Below are 18,905 nucleotides of genomic sequence, written 5' to 3'. Positions count from 1 at the left end.
GACCCACGAGAACAGCATTATCACTATTGAAATTGTGTTTAATACAATGATTGTTCAATGTCATTAACTTAAATGGAGACAGACATTTGACCTGAAAGACATGAAAGGTGGAGTGGGAGTGCAAAATTAAATACTAACTGACTATGATATATGGTTAAAGAATGAATATCAATTACATGGGTCAACATGGTCAAGGGCAGAGTTGTTATAAAATAACAATATGGCAGAGAAGTGGTTTCAAATTTCATATAAAGCGACCTGACTGACATGAAATAAAAAATCGAAGGAGTATCCCTATTTGTCTAATCTTCAAGGTGAAATAAAACTAGTAAAACAATATTATACTATTGTCTAAATATACAGAAATATAATTTGCTTCAAGTAACAGAAATAACTAGGTCACTAGTAACTTATTTAATGAGTATGTGGGGTATAAGAGCTTGCTAACAACAGGCTCTTCATAATCATTTGGTTTGAAAAGGATACTAGTAGTCTATATTCTTGATTTAGAAAAATGTAATTGCAAGAACAAAATCACATTACTTAGAATACTTTAGATCATTCAGGCAGTCTTTATTTATATGTACAAAAGAACAGCCAGTAGTCATTGGATATTGTAGATCATTCAAATAGTCTTGACCTTTTTATTAGTACAAAAGAACAGCCAGTAGTCATTGGATATTGTAGATCATTCCGGTAGTCTTGACCTATTTATTTATACAAAAAAAAACAGCCAGTAGTAATTGGATACTGTAGATCATTCAGATAGTCTTGACCTATTCATTTGTACTGAAAAAAACAGACACATATACGAATATCAATAATATGCTTACGAGACATGTTGCAATGTTAAACTTATTACGGTACATGTATGTGAAAATCAAGACTTGCATAAAAAATATCACAATACTAGAGACAGTGGCGTCATTTTTCCTCAGAGCTTTCAGCTCTTTGATTTAATATCTTATTGACATCAAAATGCATTTTTTTATGCCCTGCCAATGATAGTTGGGGCTATTGTGTTTTCCAGCCTGTGCATCTGTCCATCCCATGTCAGGTCAAAGTTTTGGTTTAAAGTAGGTTACCATTAATTTGAAACTTGGTACAAATGGTCATAATGAAATTAACTTTCTAAAAAATATGTCCTAAATTAGGGTTTTGACCCAGATTTAAAGGTTCACTGAACATTGAAATGTGATAGTATGAGCAGGGCATGGTGTCCTATGTAAAGATATTCTTGTTTTTATACGACCGCAAAAAAATTTTGCGGTCGTATATTGGTATGATGTTGGCATCGTCGTCGTCGTCCGAAGATACATTGGTTTTCGCACCCACAGTTAAGGAATTAGGGGCCAAAAAGGGGCCAAAAATAAGCATTTTTGTAACTTCCAGACATAACTTGTGTGTAAGTGTATGGATCTCTCTGACATTGTACCACAAGGTTCCATATCACAAAGGGAATGCTGGGATTGATATTGGGGTAATTGCCTCCAAATTTTAGGAATTAGGGGCTAAAAAGGGGCAAAAAACAAGCATTTTTCTAGTTTCATGACAATAACTTGTGTGTAAGTGTATGGATCTCTCTGACATTGTTTCACAAGGTTCCATATCACAAAGGGAATGCTGGGATTGATTTTGGGGGTAATTGCCTCCAACTTTTAGGAATTAGGGGCCAAAAAGGGGCAAAAAACAAGCATTTTTCTAGTTTCATGACAATAACTTGTGTGTAAGTGTATGGATCTTTATGAAATTGTACTACAAGGTTCAATATCACAAAGGGAAAGCTGGAATCGCGTTTGGGGGTAATTGCCCAAAAAGTTTAGGAATAAGGGGCCAAAATGGGGCCAAAAATAAGCATTTTTCTAGTTTCCAGACAATTACTTGTGTTCAAATGTATGGATCTCTCTGAAACTGTACTGCAAGGTACCATACCACAAAGGGAAGGCTGGGATTGATTTTGGGGGTAATTGCCTCAAAAATTTTGGAATAAGGGGCAAAAAAGGGGCAAAAAACAAGCATTTTTCTAGTTTCATGACAATAACTTGTAAGTAAGTGTATGGATTTTTCAGAAATTGTACTACAAGGTTTCATATCACAAAGGGAAAGCTGGAATTGAGTTTGGGGGTAATTGCCCTAAACATTTAGGAATAAGGGGCCAAAAAGGGGCCAAAAAACACATTTTTCTAGTTTCCAGACAATAACTTGTGTTCAAGTGTATGGATCTCTCTGAAATTGTACTGCAGGATACCATACCACAAAGGGAAGGCTGGGATTGATTTTGGGGGTAATTGCCTCAAAAATTTTGGAATAAGGGGCAAAAAAGGGGCAAAAAACAAGCATTTTTAAACGACCGCAAAAAAATTTTTGTGGTCGTATATTGGTATGACGTTGGCTCGTCGTCGTCGTCGTCGTCGTCGTCGTCGGAAGACACATTAGTTTTCACACTCTTACTTTAGTTTAAGTGAATGGATCTCAATGAAATTTTACCATAAGGTTCAATACCACAAAAGAAAGGTGGGGATTGATTTTGGGGGTTATGGTACCCACAGTTAAGGAATTAGGGGCCAAAAAGGGGCCAAAAATAAGCATTTTTGTAACTTCCAGACATAACTTGTGTGTAAGTGTATGGATCTCTCTGACATTGTACCACAAGGTTCCATATCACAAAGGGAATGCTGGGATTGATTTTGGGGGTAATTGCCTCCAAATTTTAGGAATTAGGGGCCAAAAAGGGGCAAAAAACAAGCATTTTTCGAGTTTCATGACAATAACTTGTGTGTAAGTGAATGGATCTCTCTGACATTGTATCACAAGGTTCCATATCACAAAGGGAATGTTGGGATTGATTTTGGGGGTAATTGCCTCCAACTTTTAGGAATTAGGGGCCAAAAAGGGGCAAAAAACAAGCATTTTTCTAGTTTCATGACAATTACTTGTGTGTAAGTGTATGGATCTTTATGAAATTGTACTACAAGGTTCCATATCACAAAGGGAAAGCTGGAATCGCGTTTGGGGGTAATTGCCCAAAAAGTTTAGGAATAAGGGGCCAAAAAGAGGCAAAAAATAAGCATTTTTCTAGTTTCCAGACAATAACTTGTGTTCAAATGTATGGATCACTCTGAAACTGTACTGCAAGGTACCATACCACAAAGGGAAGGCTGGGATTGATTTTGGGGGTAATTCCCTCAAAACTTTAGTAATTAGGGACCATAAAAGGGCAAAAAACCCAGCATTTTTCTAGTTTCAGGACAATAACTTGTGTGTAAGTGTATGGATCTTTATGAAATTGTACTACAAGGTTCCATATCACAAAGGGAAAGCTGGGTTTGAGTTTGGGGGTAATTGCCCTAAACGTTTAGGAATTTGGGGCCAAAAAGGGGCCAAAAAACAAACATTTTTCTAGTTTCCAGACAATAACTTGTGTTCAACTGTATGGATCTCTCTGAAATTGTACTGCAAGGTACCATACAACAAAGGGAAAGCTGGGATTGAGTTTGGGGGTGATGAATCATAAGGGGGTTCAAAAAATTGGGGGGGATTTTTTTTTTCCTTTTTTTTTTTTTTTTTTCCTTTTTTCCTTTTTTTTTCTTTAAAATTTTCCATTTTAAGTTGGATATTTTTCATTTATATATAAAAGCGAATAATAATGATAAGGTTTGATTTCATCAAAAATTGAAATATTGGGGTTCTTTGATATGCTGAATCTAACCTTGTATTTAGATTCTTAATTTTTGGTCCCGTTTTCAAATTGGTCTACAAAGGTCCAAAGGGTCCAAAATAAAATTAGTTTGATTTTAACAAAAATTGAATTCTTGGGGTTCTTTGATATGCAGAATCTAACCGTGTATGTATTTAGATTTTGGATATTGGACTATAATAGGTAAATTAAAAATTTTTAAGTTCTTAGACCACATTCATTCTATGTCAGAAACCTATGCTGTGTCAAATATTAAATCACAATCCAAATTCAGAGCTGTATCAAGCTTGAATGTTGTGTCCATACTTGCCCCAACTGCATGGTTCGACCTCTGCGGTTGTATCAATCTGCGCCCAGCTGAGCATTTTATTGATAAATGTAACTAGTAATAATTATAACACATTACAGGAAGCCTCCTTTGAGTTTCTACAGAATGAAGCAGAGAGAACTTTGTTAGAGGCCATGGATTCACTGGAAGTGGCATTCTCTCATCCTACTGTGAGTATAGATCCCAAAATATTTCCCAGTAATTTTATAAGAACAACTGTATTTGTTAAAGTATTATTGTAAATCTTAAACTGTTCCAAACCAGGAAGTTGTCATAAGAAGATATGCAGTTGATGCAAAATTATTGTATTTCAAAATGGGATAATTGGCAAATTATTTGGAACCCAGCAGATTGGATATGTCAATTTGAAAAATCAGATTCAAAGGAGATAAGAAATTCGTACTTTTTAAAACTTGTAATAGTAACATATCTTATTTGGTGTAGTCGATTTTTGCAGTTTTCCTCAGAAATAATAAAGTATACAAATAAAATTATCGTGTTGACAGCAAATTTTTAATTTTTTTTCAGTCCAGGAAGACAGATTGTAATCATGTGTTTTTGAACTTTGCTCCAACATTGACATTAACAGAGCCAGGAAAGGTAATTTGGTTCTAAGTGTCTGTTATAAGTATCATAACTCAATAGAATCCACCTTGAATCACTTTAAAGGGGGAGACACTCCATTGGATGTCTGAATTTTCTTAACAAATTACTCATTTTGGTTAAGAACAAATGCAAGAAGACGATTGATAAGTTGTCGTTATCTTTAATTCTGCAAGAAAAAAAGATTTTTGTCTGTTTACCTCAACAAGAACAATATTGTATGTGTAAAAGTATTATTTTTTATCAGAATTTAGAATATTTCTTCATTTTTCAAAAACGCTTGTAATTAACTTTATAAGCGTTATGTATATGTAAGTTTCTTAGAATTGACTATTTATTACAAAATTAGAAAAGCAAAAAAAGGATTTCTTTGCCCCTGAGTGGCTGGTACTAAGCAACTGCACAAAAAGGTTTGATAATAGTATGGATGTTACACCTCAATATTAATTAAAAAGACAACATCGAGTTCATATACAATATTTATATATTGCAAACATGTAACCAACTTTTCACATCGAGCAACAACCTTAAAACTGACCAGAATATACATTAAATCAGTCTTTTTCTTTGAATGTTAAACATATTAAAATGATCAGAAACTTTAAGTGTTCTACAGTGGCGACTTTATGGCCATAGATAAATAGCACTAATTAATTGTGACAGTTCTATAGAGTTCATTCAGATGCTAAGAAAATATAACTATTTAACGGTTAACAGGTGTCACAGTTAAAGTTCTTGTAATGTCTATTACACAAATAATATTAAAATTAGCCTTTTAACAATGGAACAAAATGGTACATATGAAAATTATAAACTAGTTTCCAAGTTTGGTTTTATGAATGAATTGCTCCATTTGATCTTGGGTGATTCGTGGGGAAAGGCGTCATTGGACATTGTGACGTGATGATATTTGCTATGTGGCATCTAATTTTTCCTGGAAAAAAACCCAGTTGGAAGATCATGCATTGTCCCATTTTATAGATTATTGTGGAAAAGTTTGGAATATATTATTTGTTAGTTGGAATGTTAAAATCATGTAAAAGTAGAAATGAATATGAATATCAAGAGAACTAGACTGAGTAAAAAAGTTAAGCAACAAATCAAATTAACCTTATCTTTTAAAAATAAGCTATAGTTATATTATATAATGTAAATTCAGAAATTATTGCGATATTTTTATTATTGCGAAAAATGCGACAGGGTTATAATCGCAATAATTTAAACTCGCATTTTTGAAATATCTTATATGAATTAAACAGGATTGTTCTCAATATTGCAAAAAATAGAATCGCATTTTAGTCTAAAATGACAAAATCGCAATAATAAATGCACGCAATAATTTCTGAATTTACAGTACATAACAATAATTATAAAATTATCATAAAAATAAAATAAAATATTAGGTGCAATTTTTGCTTGACAAGAACATTTATTAAAGAATTATTTCTGCAACTTTGAAATTTGAAACAGCGGAGGGGACATTAAGTGTTACCCTTGTCCGTCTGTACGTCTGTACATCCGTATGTATGTACGTCCAGAAATTGGTTTCTGTTCTCTAACTTTAGTATGCCTCAACCAAATCTTATGAAACTTATACACAATGCTTATTACCACATCAGATCAAGTTCGAATTTGGGTGGCGTCACTTTTATCGTTCTTGAGTTATGTCCCTTTATAAAGTTATATGAAAGCAGGGGCATCATCTGTGTCCCATGGACACATTCTCCATTTATTTTATTTAAAGTTTTTTTAATTTAAAAATGTTGTGAAACTTTTTTTTACTCAGTCTATGTCTGTCAAAAAAAGTTGCATGTCAAAATAGATATGAATGAGATCTGATTTTTCTTCCCTCACAGTTAGAGGAGACAGTTAGAAGTATGGTAATGAGGTATGGTGCCAGGCTCTGGAAGATGAGAGTTTTACATGCAGAACTTAAATTTGTCATCAGGTATACTGTCACACTAAACTTAAGTTTACCTTCAGGTATACTGTCTCACACTGAACATAAATTTACCATCAGTTATCAAATAAAGTAATAGGTTAGGGAAAAAATAAGAATGATTTTCAAACGGTCAAATATATACTTTTTGAAAGATAACTTTTAACAGCCTATTTTAAACCATCTTATTTTCACATCATTTGCAATTCTGTGTTTCAAGCTATTATAGCAAAAATGTAATGATCATTTTGAGGAAGTTACTTCCAAGAGAAGATACATTACTATAACATTTGTTGTAGACTTTCACCTGGAGCACAGAGACTACCAATCAGATTGTTCCTTACAAATGAAAGTGGATACTACTTAGATATCAGTCTGTACAGGGAAGAAACAGATTCTAGGACAGGTCAGGTGGGTACCAGTTATTATCACTCTAGTCATGGAAATGCGTTATTTTATTTGTACAGTATGATCTGCACACACACATACAGTTTGTATTTTAATTATAAATTATCATGAATTACATTTTGGTTTCGTTTATGGTAAAACATCCTATTGTATTTGATTAATGCTTGTACTATTTAATAGGAAAACTGTATGAACATGATGAGGAAAGAGAAAACGAATGGATGTTTAAAAAAGATATTGTAAAAAATGCCTACCAGACTTTTAATATACAACAAAAGATCTTTTTCATGGTATATGACATTTATGAGTCAATCAGTGTTCTTCCAAATGGTCATTTTTTTCTAATTTAATCTATTCTTGAGCTATTTGAAAAAAAATAATTGTGATGTTGAAACCAAAACTTGCTAAATTAGCCACTGAATTCAAACAAAGTCACATGAGCAATATTGATTTTGATTACCTAGCAATTGTTTGAATTCTGACTAATTGGAAAAATTGGGTTAACCCATGAATGGTTTCTGTTGTAAAGGATAATACAGTGAAATACAGTATTATATTATTTATATTCTTATGTTAACAGATTATGTTCAAGGCCTATGGGACCAAACAGGGACCACTACATGGACTGTTAGTCAGTGCACCATATGTTACAAAGGACCATTTACAACTAAAGAGATTTCAGGCCCAGCAGTCGGGGACTACATATGTATATGATTTCCCAGAAATGTTCAAACAGGCAAGAACCATTCATTAACTTTTAAGATTGATTTGAAATGACGAGTGGTTATTAAACGGATTTTAACTCTATTATAACACCTTAAAACAAATGATTAGTTGGCAGTATGACATATCTTTATTTACAAAAGCTTGAACAAGAATTTTGCTGAATATATCAAACTATATATTACTTGAAGCAATTAGTCAATTAAAAAGTAGAACCTTTTAAAATGATGCTCTCTCTCGAACCTTTTAAAATGATACACTCTCTCGAACCTTTTAAAATGATGCACTCTCTTAACAGGCATTACTGAAGCAATGGAAAGAATATATCCAGCTTCATAAGTTAAAAGAGAGTGATATACCAGAGGATCCTTACTCCTGTACAGAACTGGTGTTAGATAACAGAGGCAACCTACTGATGCAAAACAGGCTACCAGGTCAAAATGAGGTAAGTGAAATAACAGCAAATCTTTAAAATGTCCACTTCGTGGATAAGATTGGCATGTGATCACACTCATGTAAGTTGCAATCTGTATAATATTCATTTGTTTATCAGAAGTCCACAGAATGCAATATATGTCCTACTTTTATTAAAGACTGGGTTTTGATGAAAAGAACACAAAATTAAAAAGTGAAATATGTTCAATAAAGTTAAATTAACAAGTAGAACTTGTGTGCTGAAGAAAATCTACATTTGTTCTGATGTCATTTGTTACCTCAAAAACAACTGAATATGTGAAGAATGAAAAATCGTGTATTCAAAGGGTTTTCAAAAGTTTAGAGCTTCAGTGTTTATAAATATATGGGAAAAGGAAAATTGAAGGTATAACTAATTTTCTTGGTGCCTCCAGTTTTCTGAAATTAAGGCTGTATTATCTTGTTTCAACCATCTCAGTTGTCCTTTGGTAGCATGCTTGCCATGATTGAAGGATGTCTTAAGTTCTATCCCTGTCTAGATCAAATTAAAGACATAAAAAATTGGTACTTGTTGGTTCTCTGCTAAGCACATGCTTTCAGAAGTAAGATCAAAGACTGGTCACCTCGGATTCAGAATAATGTTTCCTTGTAGAGTGACACGTCTATCTGCAGACGATTATTTCGTGAACTATGATATTACAAACATCTAGCTAAGCGTGTCTGTCTAGAATACAGTAGTGTTCTTAAACATATCACATTTTCATGTTCTCATCTTGATATGCATGTAATATTTGCCACTGGAGATTAAACACTTATCAATCAGCATATAACCTTACCGGTATTTGAGATGTGCATCCTGTCTATCATTAGATTATCATTTAACTTTGTATTGAATACATCTTATAGTCTGCCATCCTCCTATCAAAATAAGGTCACCTAGAGCAACATCTTATTAAAAAAAAAGATGGCTGTAAAAATATAAATATTTATTGAGTTCCATTTCAAATGGGTATTGTGGTTCACAGAATTTCATACAATTAGCGTATGTTTAGTTTGATTTCTTACAGGATTTGAATACAGGAAATCAAGAACAAAAATAAACAAAAGTTGTGTAAGAATTGAAAACATGCTAATTGATAATTTTTTTGTTACAGGTTGGTATGGTAGCCTGGCAGTTGACATTGAAGACCCCATTATATCCCAGTGGTAGAACGATTATTGTTATTTGCAATGATATCACATATAAGATTGGATCATTTGGACCACAAGAAGATGTATTGTTTAAGGTGAATTAACTTATGTCTTCTACCTTGAGTCAACAAATGATAGCATTGGATTCCTTTTTATTCAAATTATGCATGAATGATTTTTTGGGGTAAATAGTATGATTATTTTCAAAGTACTTTCCATCTATTACAAAGTTACTCTTTGAATCGGTCTTGTTTTAGGGATCATAGATTTATTCTTATGAGGAAGCTCCGAGCATGCTCGGAGGATGCTCAGAGCTTTTTCAGTAGGCTCTTCTCTGCAGTTTATGTGAAAATAATTATCATGATCCATTAAGATGTCAATCAAATCTACACCACTTCTATAATAAGGAAAGTAGAGCATTATAGAGGAAGCTCAATTAACACCTGTGTAAACATCTTATCTATTCAAATACATTTTGCCTGAAATTTTACAAAACTATAGAATAGATTAGAAATTCTTCAACAGTACTGTGTAATGCTTGGAAAGAAATCTCATGTCTCCACAAAAAGTGAAAGTCTTTAACAAAAAATATACAATTATTATATTTTTAAAATAATCATTTCTCTTTTTATAATAAAAAAAATTCTCAAATCTTATAATTAGATGATATGATTTAAATATAGTTTATATTATATAATATGCTACATAAAAGTTATCAAGACACAAACAACAGTCAGGGGGCGATACTTAACAAGTTATTTTTTTTAGTTACTTATATTAATAGGTATTTTTTGTTTTTTTAAATTATTTGATATAATCTCAATTGTTATTTTAAATGTCAAAAGTGGACTAAATGTAGTTTTTAAGAATTTTTATATCATTTCATTAAGTAAAATTAAGTATTTATCCAACTTGAGATGAGTATAGAGAGATTACTTTAAAAATAATGACAAAAATATTACTTTTATAAATTATTTTATACATCTTCGAAAAACTAAGTGAAAAACTAAGCACAATTATTTAAGGAACATATGTAATTGTTTTTGATAAATATTTCAAATTATAAATAACTTCAAGTCTTAATTAAATCACAAAGTTCCATCCATTTATATTTGTTCATCTCTAAGATTTTGAAGGAAAATGTTATTTTAATAGCCCCAAGAGACCAATCTATGACCAAGAAGTGTGGCATCAGAAAGGCAATTAGTGTTTCAGGAGGATTTAAATAGTTTTATACTGCATGGGGAAAATAACCAGATGTGAAAATTTGTTAAAGCTTGTAAAACCTGTATGAATGGACACCTATAGAAATAATATTAACAGAAGTTACTTATTCATGATATATAAGTAATATTTGAAACAACCTTGTTTTCAATATAACTTGTATAGGTTATTTTGAAAATTACTAGTTTAAGTAATGCCCTTAACTAAACAATGGTATTTTTTTTTATAAAATAGCAAAGTTAGTTTTTTATATAAAATATTTTTGCAATTTTAGGGGACATGGCTACTAAAGCTTGTAAACAGAGAAAAAAAAAAGAGGATAGAATTTGGTTGGTTAATTCTGGTGATGTCTTCTTTCTTATATGCACTGAAAAATTATGTTGTTTTATTACTATAGTACAGGACAAGAAAAAACTTTACTCATGTCAAGTATTTCTTTATTTAAAACATAGATAAATTCTGCACATATTTTTGGAAAAATACCAATTAAACAAAGACTGATAGGGGGAAACAATTTTATATTAGATTTTCATTCAAGTACAGGTCAGGATAAAACTTCACTTCTTTATTTAAAATAAAACCAAATCTGCACAATTATAAAAAAAATGACAATTAAAGTGAGACGTACTAGAGGGAAAACAATGGTGGTATTACCTCCTCAACCTTTCTTAGAGTAGCCATAATTTTTTTTATAAAAAACTAACTTTGCTATTTTATAAAAAAAAAAAATTATCATTGTTTTAATAGTTAGGGGCATTACTTAAACAAGTAATTTTCAAAATTACTTATACAAGTTATATTGAAAACAAGGTTGTTTCAAATATTACTTATATATCATGAATAAGTAACTTCTGTTAATATTATTTCTATAGGTGTCCATTCATACAGGTTTTACAAGCTTTAACAAATTTTCACATCTGGTTATTTTCCCCATGCAGTATAAAACTATTTAAATCCTCCTGAAACACTACCGGTAATTGCCTTTCTGATGCCACACTTCTTGGTCATAGATTGGTCTCTTGGGGCTATTAAAATAACATTTTCCTTTAAAATCTTATAGTTGAACAAATATAAATGGATGGAACTTTGTGATTTAATTAAGACTTGAAGTTATTTATAATTTGAAATCTTTATCAAAAACAATTACATATGTTCCTTAAATACATGTAATTGTAAGTATGCTTAGTTTTTCGAAGATGTATAAAATAATTTATAAAAGTAATATTTTTGTCATTATTTTTAAAGTAATCTCTCTATACTCATCTCAAGTTGGATAAATACTTAATTTTACTTAAAGAAATGATGAAAAAATTCTTAAAAACTACATTTAGTCCACTTTTGACATTTAAAATAACTATTGAGTTTATATCAAATAATTTTAAAAAACAAAAAATACCTATTAATATATATTAAGTAACTAAAAAAAATAACTTGTTTAGTATCGCCCCCTGACTGTTGTTTGTGTCTTGATAACTTTTATGTAGCATATTATATAATATAAACTATATTTAAATCATATCATCTAATTATAAGATTTGAGAATTTTTTTTATTATAAAAAAAGAAATGATTAATAATATAATAATTGTATATTTTTTGTTAAATGACTTTCACTTTTTTGTGGAGACTTGAGATTTCTTTCCAAGCATTACACAGTACTGTTGAAGAATTTCTTATCTTTTCTATAATTTGTAAAATGTCATGCAAAATGTATTTGAATAGATCAGTTGTTTACACAGGTGTTAATTGAGCTTCCTCTATAATGCTCAACTTTCCTTATTATAGAAGTGGTGTAGATTTGATTGACATCTTAATGGTTCATGATAATTATTTTCACATAAACTGCAGAGAAGAGCCTACTGAAAAAGCTCCGAGCATCCTCCAAGCATGCTCGGAGCTTCCTCGTAAGAATAAATCTATGATCCCTTACTAGATAGTAAAAAAAAAAAAAGGCTAAAAAAATACAGATTTCTGAATGAGGCTTGTCTTTGTGGTAATCCCATTCAACTGTCAATATTATACCATTTTTATTGTAATGCATGAAATTAGTAAAATGCAGTGGAAACTCAACACATTTTCAACAGATGTTCTTAAAATTGACACTCATTGCCGAAAAAATTACCATTCTTCAACTAACCTGAATCTAAAAGTTGTCTATGAATAGTTCTTTTTTCTTTTCTTACAGAGAGCATCTGAGCATTCAAGAACACATGGATATCCCAGGATTTATATATCGGCTAACAGTGGAGCCAGGATAGGTCTGGCAGAGGAGGTCAAACATCTATTTAAAGTAGCATGGGAGGATAACTCTGACCCTGATAAGGTAGGTCATGATAGGTCTGGCAGAGGAGGTCAAACATTTATTTAAAGTAGCATGGGAGGATAACACTGACCCTGATAAGGTAGGTCATGATAGGTCTGGCAGAGGAGGTCAAACATCTATTTAAAGTAGCATGGGAGGATAACACTGACCCTGATAAGGTAGGTCAAGTCATGCAAAGGTTACACATCTTTTAAATGACCTTGAAATATAATATTCTTCCTGATAGGTCAGGACATGTGGAGAAGGAGGTCAAAATTTGATTTAAAAATTATCTTTGTAAGTTATACAGTAGACTCCGGGAAATTGGATACCCAAAATGTCAGCTAAAAATATCCCATTACCCGATATATTTAATTAAACGATAAATATATATTCATTGAATATTCTGCAATAATGAGTTGACCGAATCCTGAGATGTTACTAACCCTGACCACTGTTATATATAAAAGGGCTGGAGTGATTTTTATCAGTTACATCACCACGATGTTTGTGTAAAAAATTATCAGCTTATTATGTAATTAAGTGTAATGCTCATATTTGTTTTCAGTTTTTAAATCCTTTATTTATTAAAATAAATCAAATTTCCTGAAATATTTATGTGAATTAATATCTACCATCCATAGTTTGTGTCTTTATTTGTTTTGTAAACAAATTGAAATATTCTTTATCAATTTTTATGCCCCTGCCGTAGCGGAGGGGGCATTAAGTTTTACCCTTGTCCGTCTGTACGTACGTCCTTCGTCCCAAAGTTGGTTTCCGTTCTCTAACTTTAGTTTGCCTCAACCAAATGTTATGAAACTTATACACAATGCTTATTACCACAAAACACAGATCAAGTTTGAAATTGGGTGTCGTCACAATAATGGTTCTTGAGTTATGCCCCTTTATAAACATAAAAATTGCTGAGTTTTTTGTTTCTGTTCTCTAACGTTAGTTTGCCTCAACCAAATGGTATGAAACTTATACACAATGCTCATTACCACATAATACAGATCAAGTTAAAAATTGGGTAGCGTCACTTTTACCGTTCTTTAGTTATGCCCCTTTATAAACATAAAAATTGCTGAATATTTTGTGTCCGGGCTCTAACTTTAGTTTACCTCAACCAAATGTTATGAAACTTTTATACAATGCTTATTACTACTTAATACAGATCAAGTTTGAAATTGGATGGTGTCGCTATTACTGTTCTTGAGTTATGCCCCTTTATAAACATAAAAATTGCTGAATTTTTCGTTTCCGTTCTCTAACTTTAGTTTGCCTCAACCAAATGTTATGAAACTTATACACAATGCTTATTACCAAAAAACTCAGATCAAGTACAAATTTGGGTAGCGTCACTTTTACCGTTCTTCAGTTATGTCCCATTATATCTTTATATGATATGCAAGCGGGGGGCATCATCTGTGTCCCATGGACACATTCCACATTTATTTTCATATCTAAGACTGTCATTGTCAAAAGATCTATTAAACCTTGCATAGAAATATGTGCAAGGAAATAAATAATACTATTTCTGAAAGTTGGAATTAGGCAAATACATTTAATGATTAGTAACATTCAAGAGAGACACTAATTTACAAATTTATGTGCATATATTTCTGTTGTATTTTGACCTTTAGCTCATCATCAATATATAGTAGAACATTTTATTTTTCAGGGGTTCAAATATTTGTATCTAAGTCCAGAAGATTTTAAGAAAGTGAGTGCTATGAACTCAGTCAGGGCTGAGTTAATACAAGATGGAGGAGAATCTAGATACAAAATTACAGACATCATAGGTAAGTTAGTACACATAATTACTGTTGGTGAACGTGGTATTGTACAGCTTTTCACAATTTATATACATTAAAGTGATACAATATTTTTTTTAGTTACAATTTCTTTGACAATTGGTGTTGGGGTAATACCATAGACTACGTAAAGACTTGTAGATGATTGACTTCTTAAAATCAAAAACAGTTTTAGGAGGTTATAATGTAAAAGGGAGATAGCACATGTATCTTTGTCAGGAATTCTTGAGTAATTATTACAATTCAACAGGTTTATTTATTGAGTTGACAAGCTTGTCATTTATTAAACAATTTATTAATGTATTTGATAACGGTTAACTTGATAACATTTCTATAGTATTTAAAACAGAAATAATTAATGAACTTATCAATGTTTAACAGGAAGAGATGATGGACTTGGTGTAGAGAATTTAAAAGGTTCTGGTATGATAGCTGGAGAGACATCTAAAGCCTATGATGAAATTGTTACCATAAATCTGGTAAGATAACCAATAAGTTAAAAAGGCTAATCTTTATTTTGACATAGTCATCTACATTTAGAGTCTGTAATGTCCTTTTTATATGCTAATCGAAATATTATAAATGTTTCTTGATCTCTTTTTCCTGTATAATAGCCTATTTTAAATGTAAAAGAAAAACTACAGTTTTTTAGAATTTTAAGTCACATTTGGTTCCAAATTTTGGAATAATTTCTGGTTAAAAGAGCATAGTATTCCTGCCTTGTATTAAACATTCTTAACTCACATCAGTTTAGTTAAAGATAAAGTTTTTATGGCCGTGGTTACAGTTATATACAGTTTTTAAATTTTTGTATTTTTGCATTGACATGTATTATTCAATTGTAGGATGACTAAATCTTTAACATTTATTTTTTGGCTGAAAGACATGTATGGAATTATTGTTCTTTATGTAAAATAAAAGAATATTTATTGATTCCTCATGATGGACAATGAAATATTTGAAAAGTTTCCTATAATCAATAGTTATACATCTAATAATAATTATATATTTTGACTGCTTTACACTATTCTTAAAATATATGTGTATATTTTGTAGGTGACTTGTAGAGCTATTGGTATAGGTGCATATTTAGTGAGACTAGGACAGAGAACGATCCAAGTAGAAAATTCTAACATCATCCTGACAGGTGCTAGTGCCCTTAATAAGGTAAGTTATTTAGCCATGAATAAATGAGGAAATGTGAGAGAAATATCAATGAGACAGCAACTAAACAACACAATAAATGAGTTGACATTTAACATTAGCTGTCTAGAGTTCTTAAGCATATTTAAACAATTCATTATATATGATTAGATTTAAACATGGGATTTATTACATATATGTCCCTTTTACATAAACAATTGATTAATCAAAGACGCAAGAGTAATAGATCTACTACTGATTTGTACAATTACAACATTGCCATCAGTTAAACACCTTTGAAACAAAATTTGGCATCAGCAGAGCTGTTTACTTGTATGGATTGTCCATATTTTATATGGAATTTATTGACAAATTTAAAAATTATATCAAACCTCATTTTTGTCTCGCCTGCAACAACAGTCGCAGTATGCGAGACATAGGGATTACTATCCAGTGGCAATGGCGGCAGTGGTGGCAATGAAACTATTTGTATGAAGCTTTATATTTCAGAAGGTAGAAGACCTGGAGGCCTCATACCTTGTATGCAGATACCATATATTACGAAGTTTCTGTCCGTCATATGTCCATTGTCCTAGACCTCATTTTCATGGTTCAGCGACTGCATGAAAAAAAAATTATAGTTTATTGTCATGAGAATTTCTCACTTATTATGAGTAATAAGATAACTATATTTGGTATATGGGTTCCTTGCAACGTCTACATGTCTGTCAGACACCAGAGTTCACCTGACCTTGACCTCATTATATGGATCATTGATCAAGGTTAAAGTTACGTGATTAGGTCTGTTTTTCAGATACTATAAGCAGTAGGTCCACTATATGTGGTGTATGGAATGATTGTAAGGGGTACATGTCAGTCTGGCAGGTTTCATCTGAACTTGACCTCATTTTCATGGTTCATTGGTCAATGTTCAGTTTTTGTGTTTTGGTCAGTTATTCAAATACTATAAGCAGTAGGTCAACTATATTTGGTGTATGGAATGAGTGTAAGGTGTTCATGTCAGTCTGGCAGGTTTCATCTGACCTTGACCTCATTTTCATGGTTCATTGGTCAATGTTAAGTTTTTGTGTTTTGGTCTTTTTACCATTACCATAAGCAATGTCTGTCTGATAGGATTTATCTGACCTTGACCTCATTGTCATGGATCTTTAAAAATGTTAAGTTTATGTGATACTTGTAGTAAAACCTTTATCTTTATAAGACTTTCAACATAAAATCAATGGTCAGTAAAACAGGCTAGACATTTGAGGGTGTGCATTCTTGTTGAAGAATGTCACTTGAAATGGTAGGTAATCACTTTGATGTGTTTGCAGGTCTTGGGTAAGGAAGTATACACCAGTAACAACCAGCTAGGTGGTGTACAGATCATGTATAATAATGGAGTGTCACATGACGTGGTAGCTAACGACTTTGATGGTGTTGTCCAAATATTACAGTACTTGTCTTATATGCCAGAGGTAATATAACAATAGCAAAATATATGACAAAGAAATGTATTATTATAAAAATAAGAAGATGTGGTATGATTGCCAATGAGACTTTTCACCATATGACGTAGAAGTTAGGAACTGTTGTTTAATTTTCATTGTTTTTGCTAACCTAGCTGTTGAATATTGATACATACATGTAAGCTGTGTATGGTGTTTATAAGCTAAGTGTTTACAGTACTTATATTTATTGTTTTTGTCTGAAAAAAAAAAAATAGATTTACAGATATATTTGATAAAGAATGAACAAAGAAAATGTGAGAAAGGGGACTAACTTTTTGAAATAAGTAAAAAAGTTTTAGTTTACTTTAAATTATTTTAACTTGAATGCTGAACAAATGCTAAAACTAAAAAACTTTATGATTTTATTGAAAACATATTTAATATTTTTGGTAAGTTCTCACAATTATCCTGATATAAGATGCTAATATCTTCTTCTGTTTACAGAGACATGGCAGTCCTTTACCATTAATGAGTTTATCACATGACCCTGTAGACAGAAATATAGAATTTGTACCTACAAAGACACCCTATGATCCTAGGTGGATGTTAGCAGGAAGGCCTCATCCAGGTGTGTATAAATAGATTGTACCATCCCATTGTGTAACCCTTAGAGGATGTAAGTAGTGAGACACTGTTCCTTTGTGTGTAACTGTTGTACCTTAGCTCTAATGGACTGTCCATTAAGGTGGATACAGTTGAATCTTCTATTATGGATTGTTAATAAGTTTGAATTCCATTAGTTGGATAATAAAATGGAGATGCTATTCAAGTTTTTATACGACCGCAAAAATTAAAAAATTTTTGGTCGTATATTGGTATGACGTTGGTGTCGTCGTCGTCGTCGTCGTCGTCGTCGTCTGGCGTCGTCCGGCGTCGTCCGAAGACACATTGGTTTTCGCACTCTAACTATAGTTTAAGTGAATAGATCTCCGTGAAATTTTACCATAGGGTTCAATACCACGAAAGGAAGGTTGGGATTGATTTTGGGGGTTATGGTACCAACAGTTAAGGAATTAGGGGCCAAAAAGGGGCCAAAAGTAAGCATTTTTTTATAAATAACTTGTGTGTAAGTGTATGGATCTCTCTGACATTGTACCACAATGTTCCATATCACAAAGGGAAGGCTGTAATTGATTTTGGGGGTAATTGCCTCAAAATTTTAGGAATTAGGGGCCAAAAAAAGGGGCAAAAAACAAGCATTTTTCTAGTTTCATGACAATAACTTGTGTGTAAGTGTTTGGATATTTCTGAAATTGTACTACAAGATTCCATATCAAAGGGAAAGCTGGAATTGAGTTTGGGGGTAATTGCCCGAAACGTTTAGGAATTGGGGGCCAAAAAGGGGCCAAAAATAAGCATTTTTCTAGTTTCCAGACAATAACTTGTGTTCAAGTGTATGGATCTCTCTGAAATTGTACTGCAAGGTACCATACCACAAAGGGAAGGCTGGGATTGAGTTTGGGGGTGATGAATCATAAGGGGGTTCAAAAAATTGGGGGGGGGGGGATTTTTTTTTTTTTCTTTTTTTTTCTTTTTTTCCTTTTTTTTTCTTTTAAAATTTTCCATTTTACGTTGGTTATTTCTGATTTATATTTAAAAGCAAATAATA

The 18,905-nt window shown here is 31.9% G+C and overlaps 1 protein-coding gene across 11 annotated transcripts in view; it reads left to right on the top strand.

Moving 5' to 3' along the window:
- Positions 1-18,905, top strand: part of LOC127725284 (acetyl-CoA carboxylase-like) — a 97,425-nt gene that overhangs the window by 65,798 nt on the left and 12,722 nt on the right. For all 11 annotated transcript variants that reach the window (XM_052232179.1, XM_052232182.1, XM_052232180.1 and 8 more), the window contains 13 exons: positions 4,106-4,195; positions 4,554-4,625; positions 6,485-6,576; positions 6,867-6,978; positions 7,556-7,711; positions 7,997-8,143; positions 9,267-9,398; positions 12,712-12,849; positions 14,510-14,630; positions 15,024-15,121; positions 15,699-15,809; positions 17,120-17,263; positions 17,741-17,864. In XM_052232179.1, coding sequence (XP_052088139.1) covers positions 4,106-4,195; positions 4,554-4,625; positions 6,485-6,576; positions 6,867-6,978; positions 7,556-7,711; positions 7,997-8,143; positions 9,267-9,398; positions 12,712-12,849; positions 14,510-14,630; positions 15,024-15,121; positions 15,699-15,809; positions 17,120-17,263; positions 17,741-17,864 — 1,537 coding nt within the window. The remainder of the gene's footprint in view (positions 1-4,105; positions 4,196-4,553; positions 4,626-6,484; positions 6,577-6,866; positions 6,979-7,555; positions 7,712-7,996; positions 8,144-9,266; positions 9,399-12,711; positions 12,850-14,509; positions 14,631-15,023; positions 15,122-15,698; positions 15,810-17,119; positions 17,264-17,740; positions 17,865-18,905) is intronic.

This window comes from Mytilus californianus, unplaced genomic scaffold, assembly GCF_021869535.1.
Source record: "Mytilus californianus isolate M0D057914Y unplaced genomic scaffold, xbMytCali1.0.p SCAF_15, whole genome shotgun sequence".
NCBI lineage: Eukaryota > Metazoa > Mollusca > Bivalvia > Mytilida > Mytilidae > Mytilus > Mytilus californianus.
This window is presented reverse-complemented; position numbering and strand designations above follow the sequence as displayed.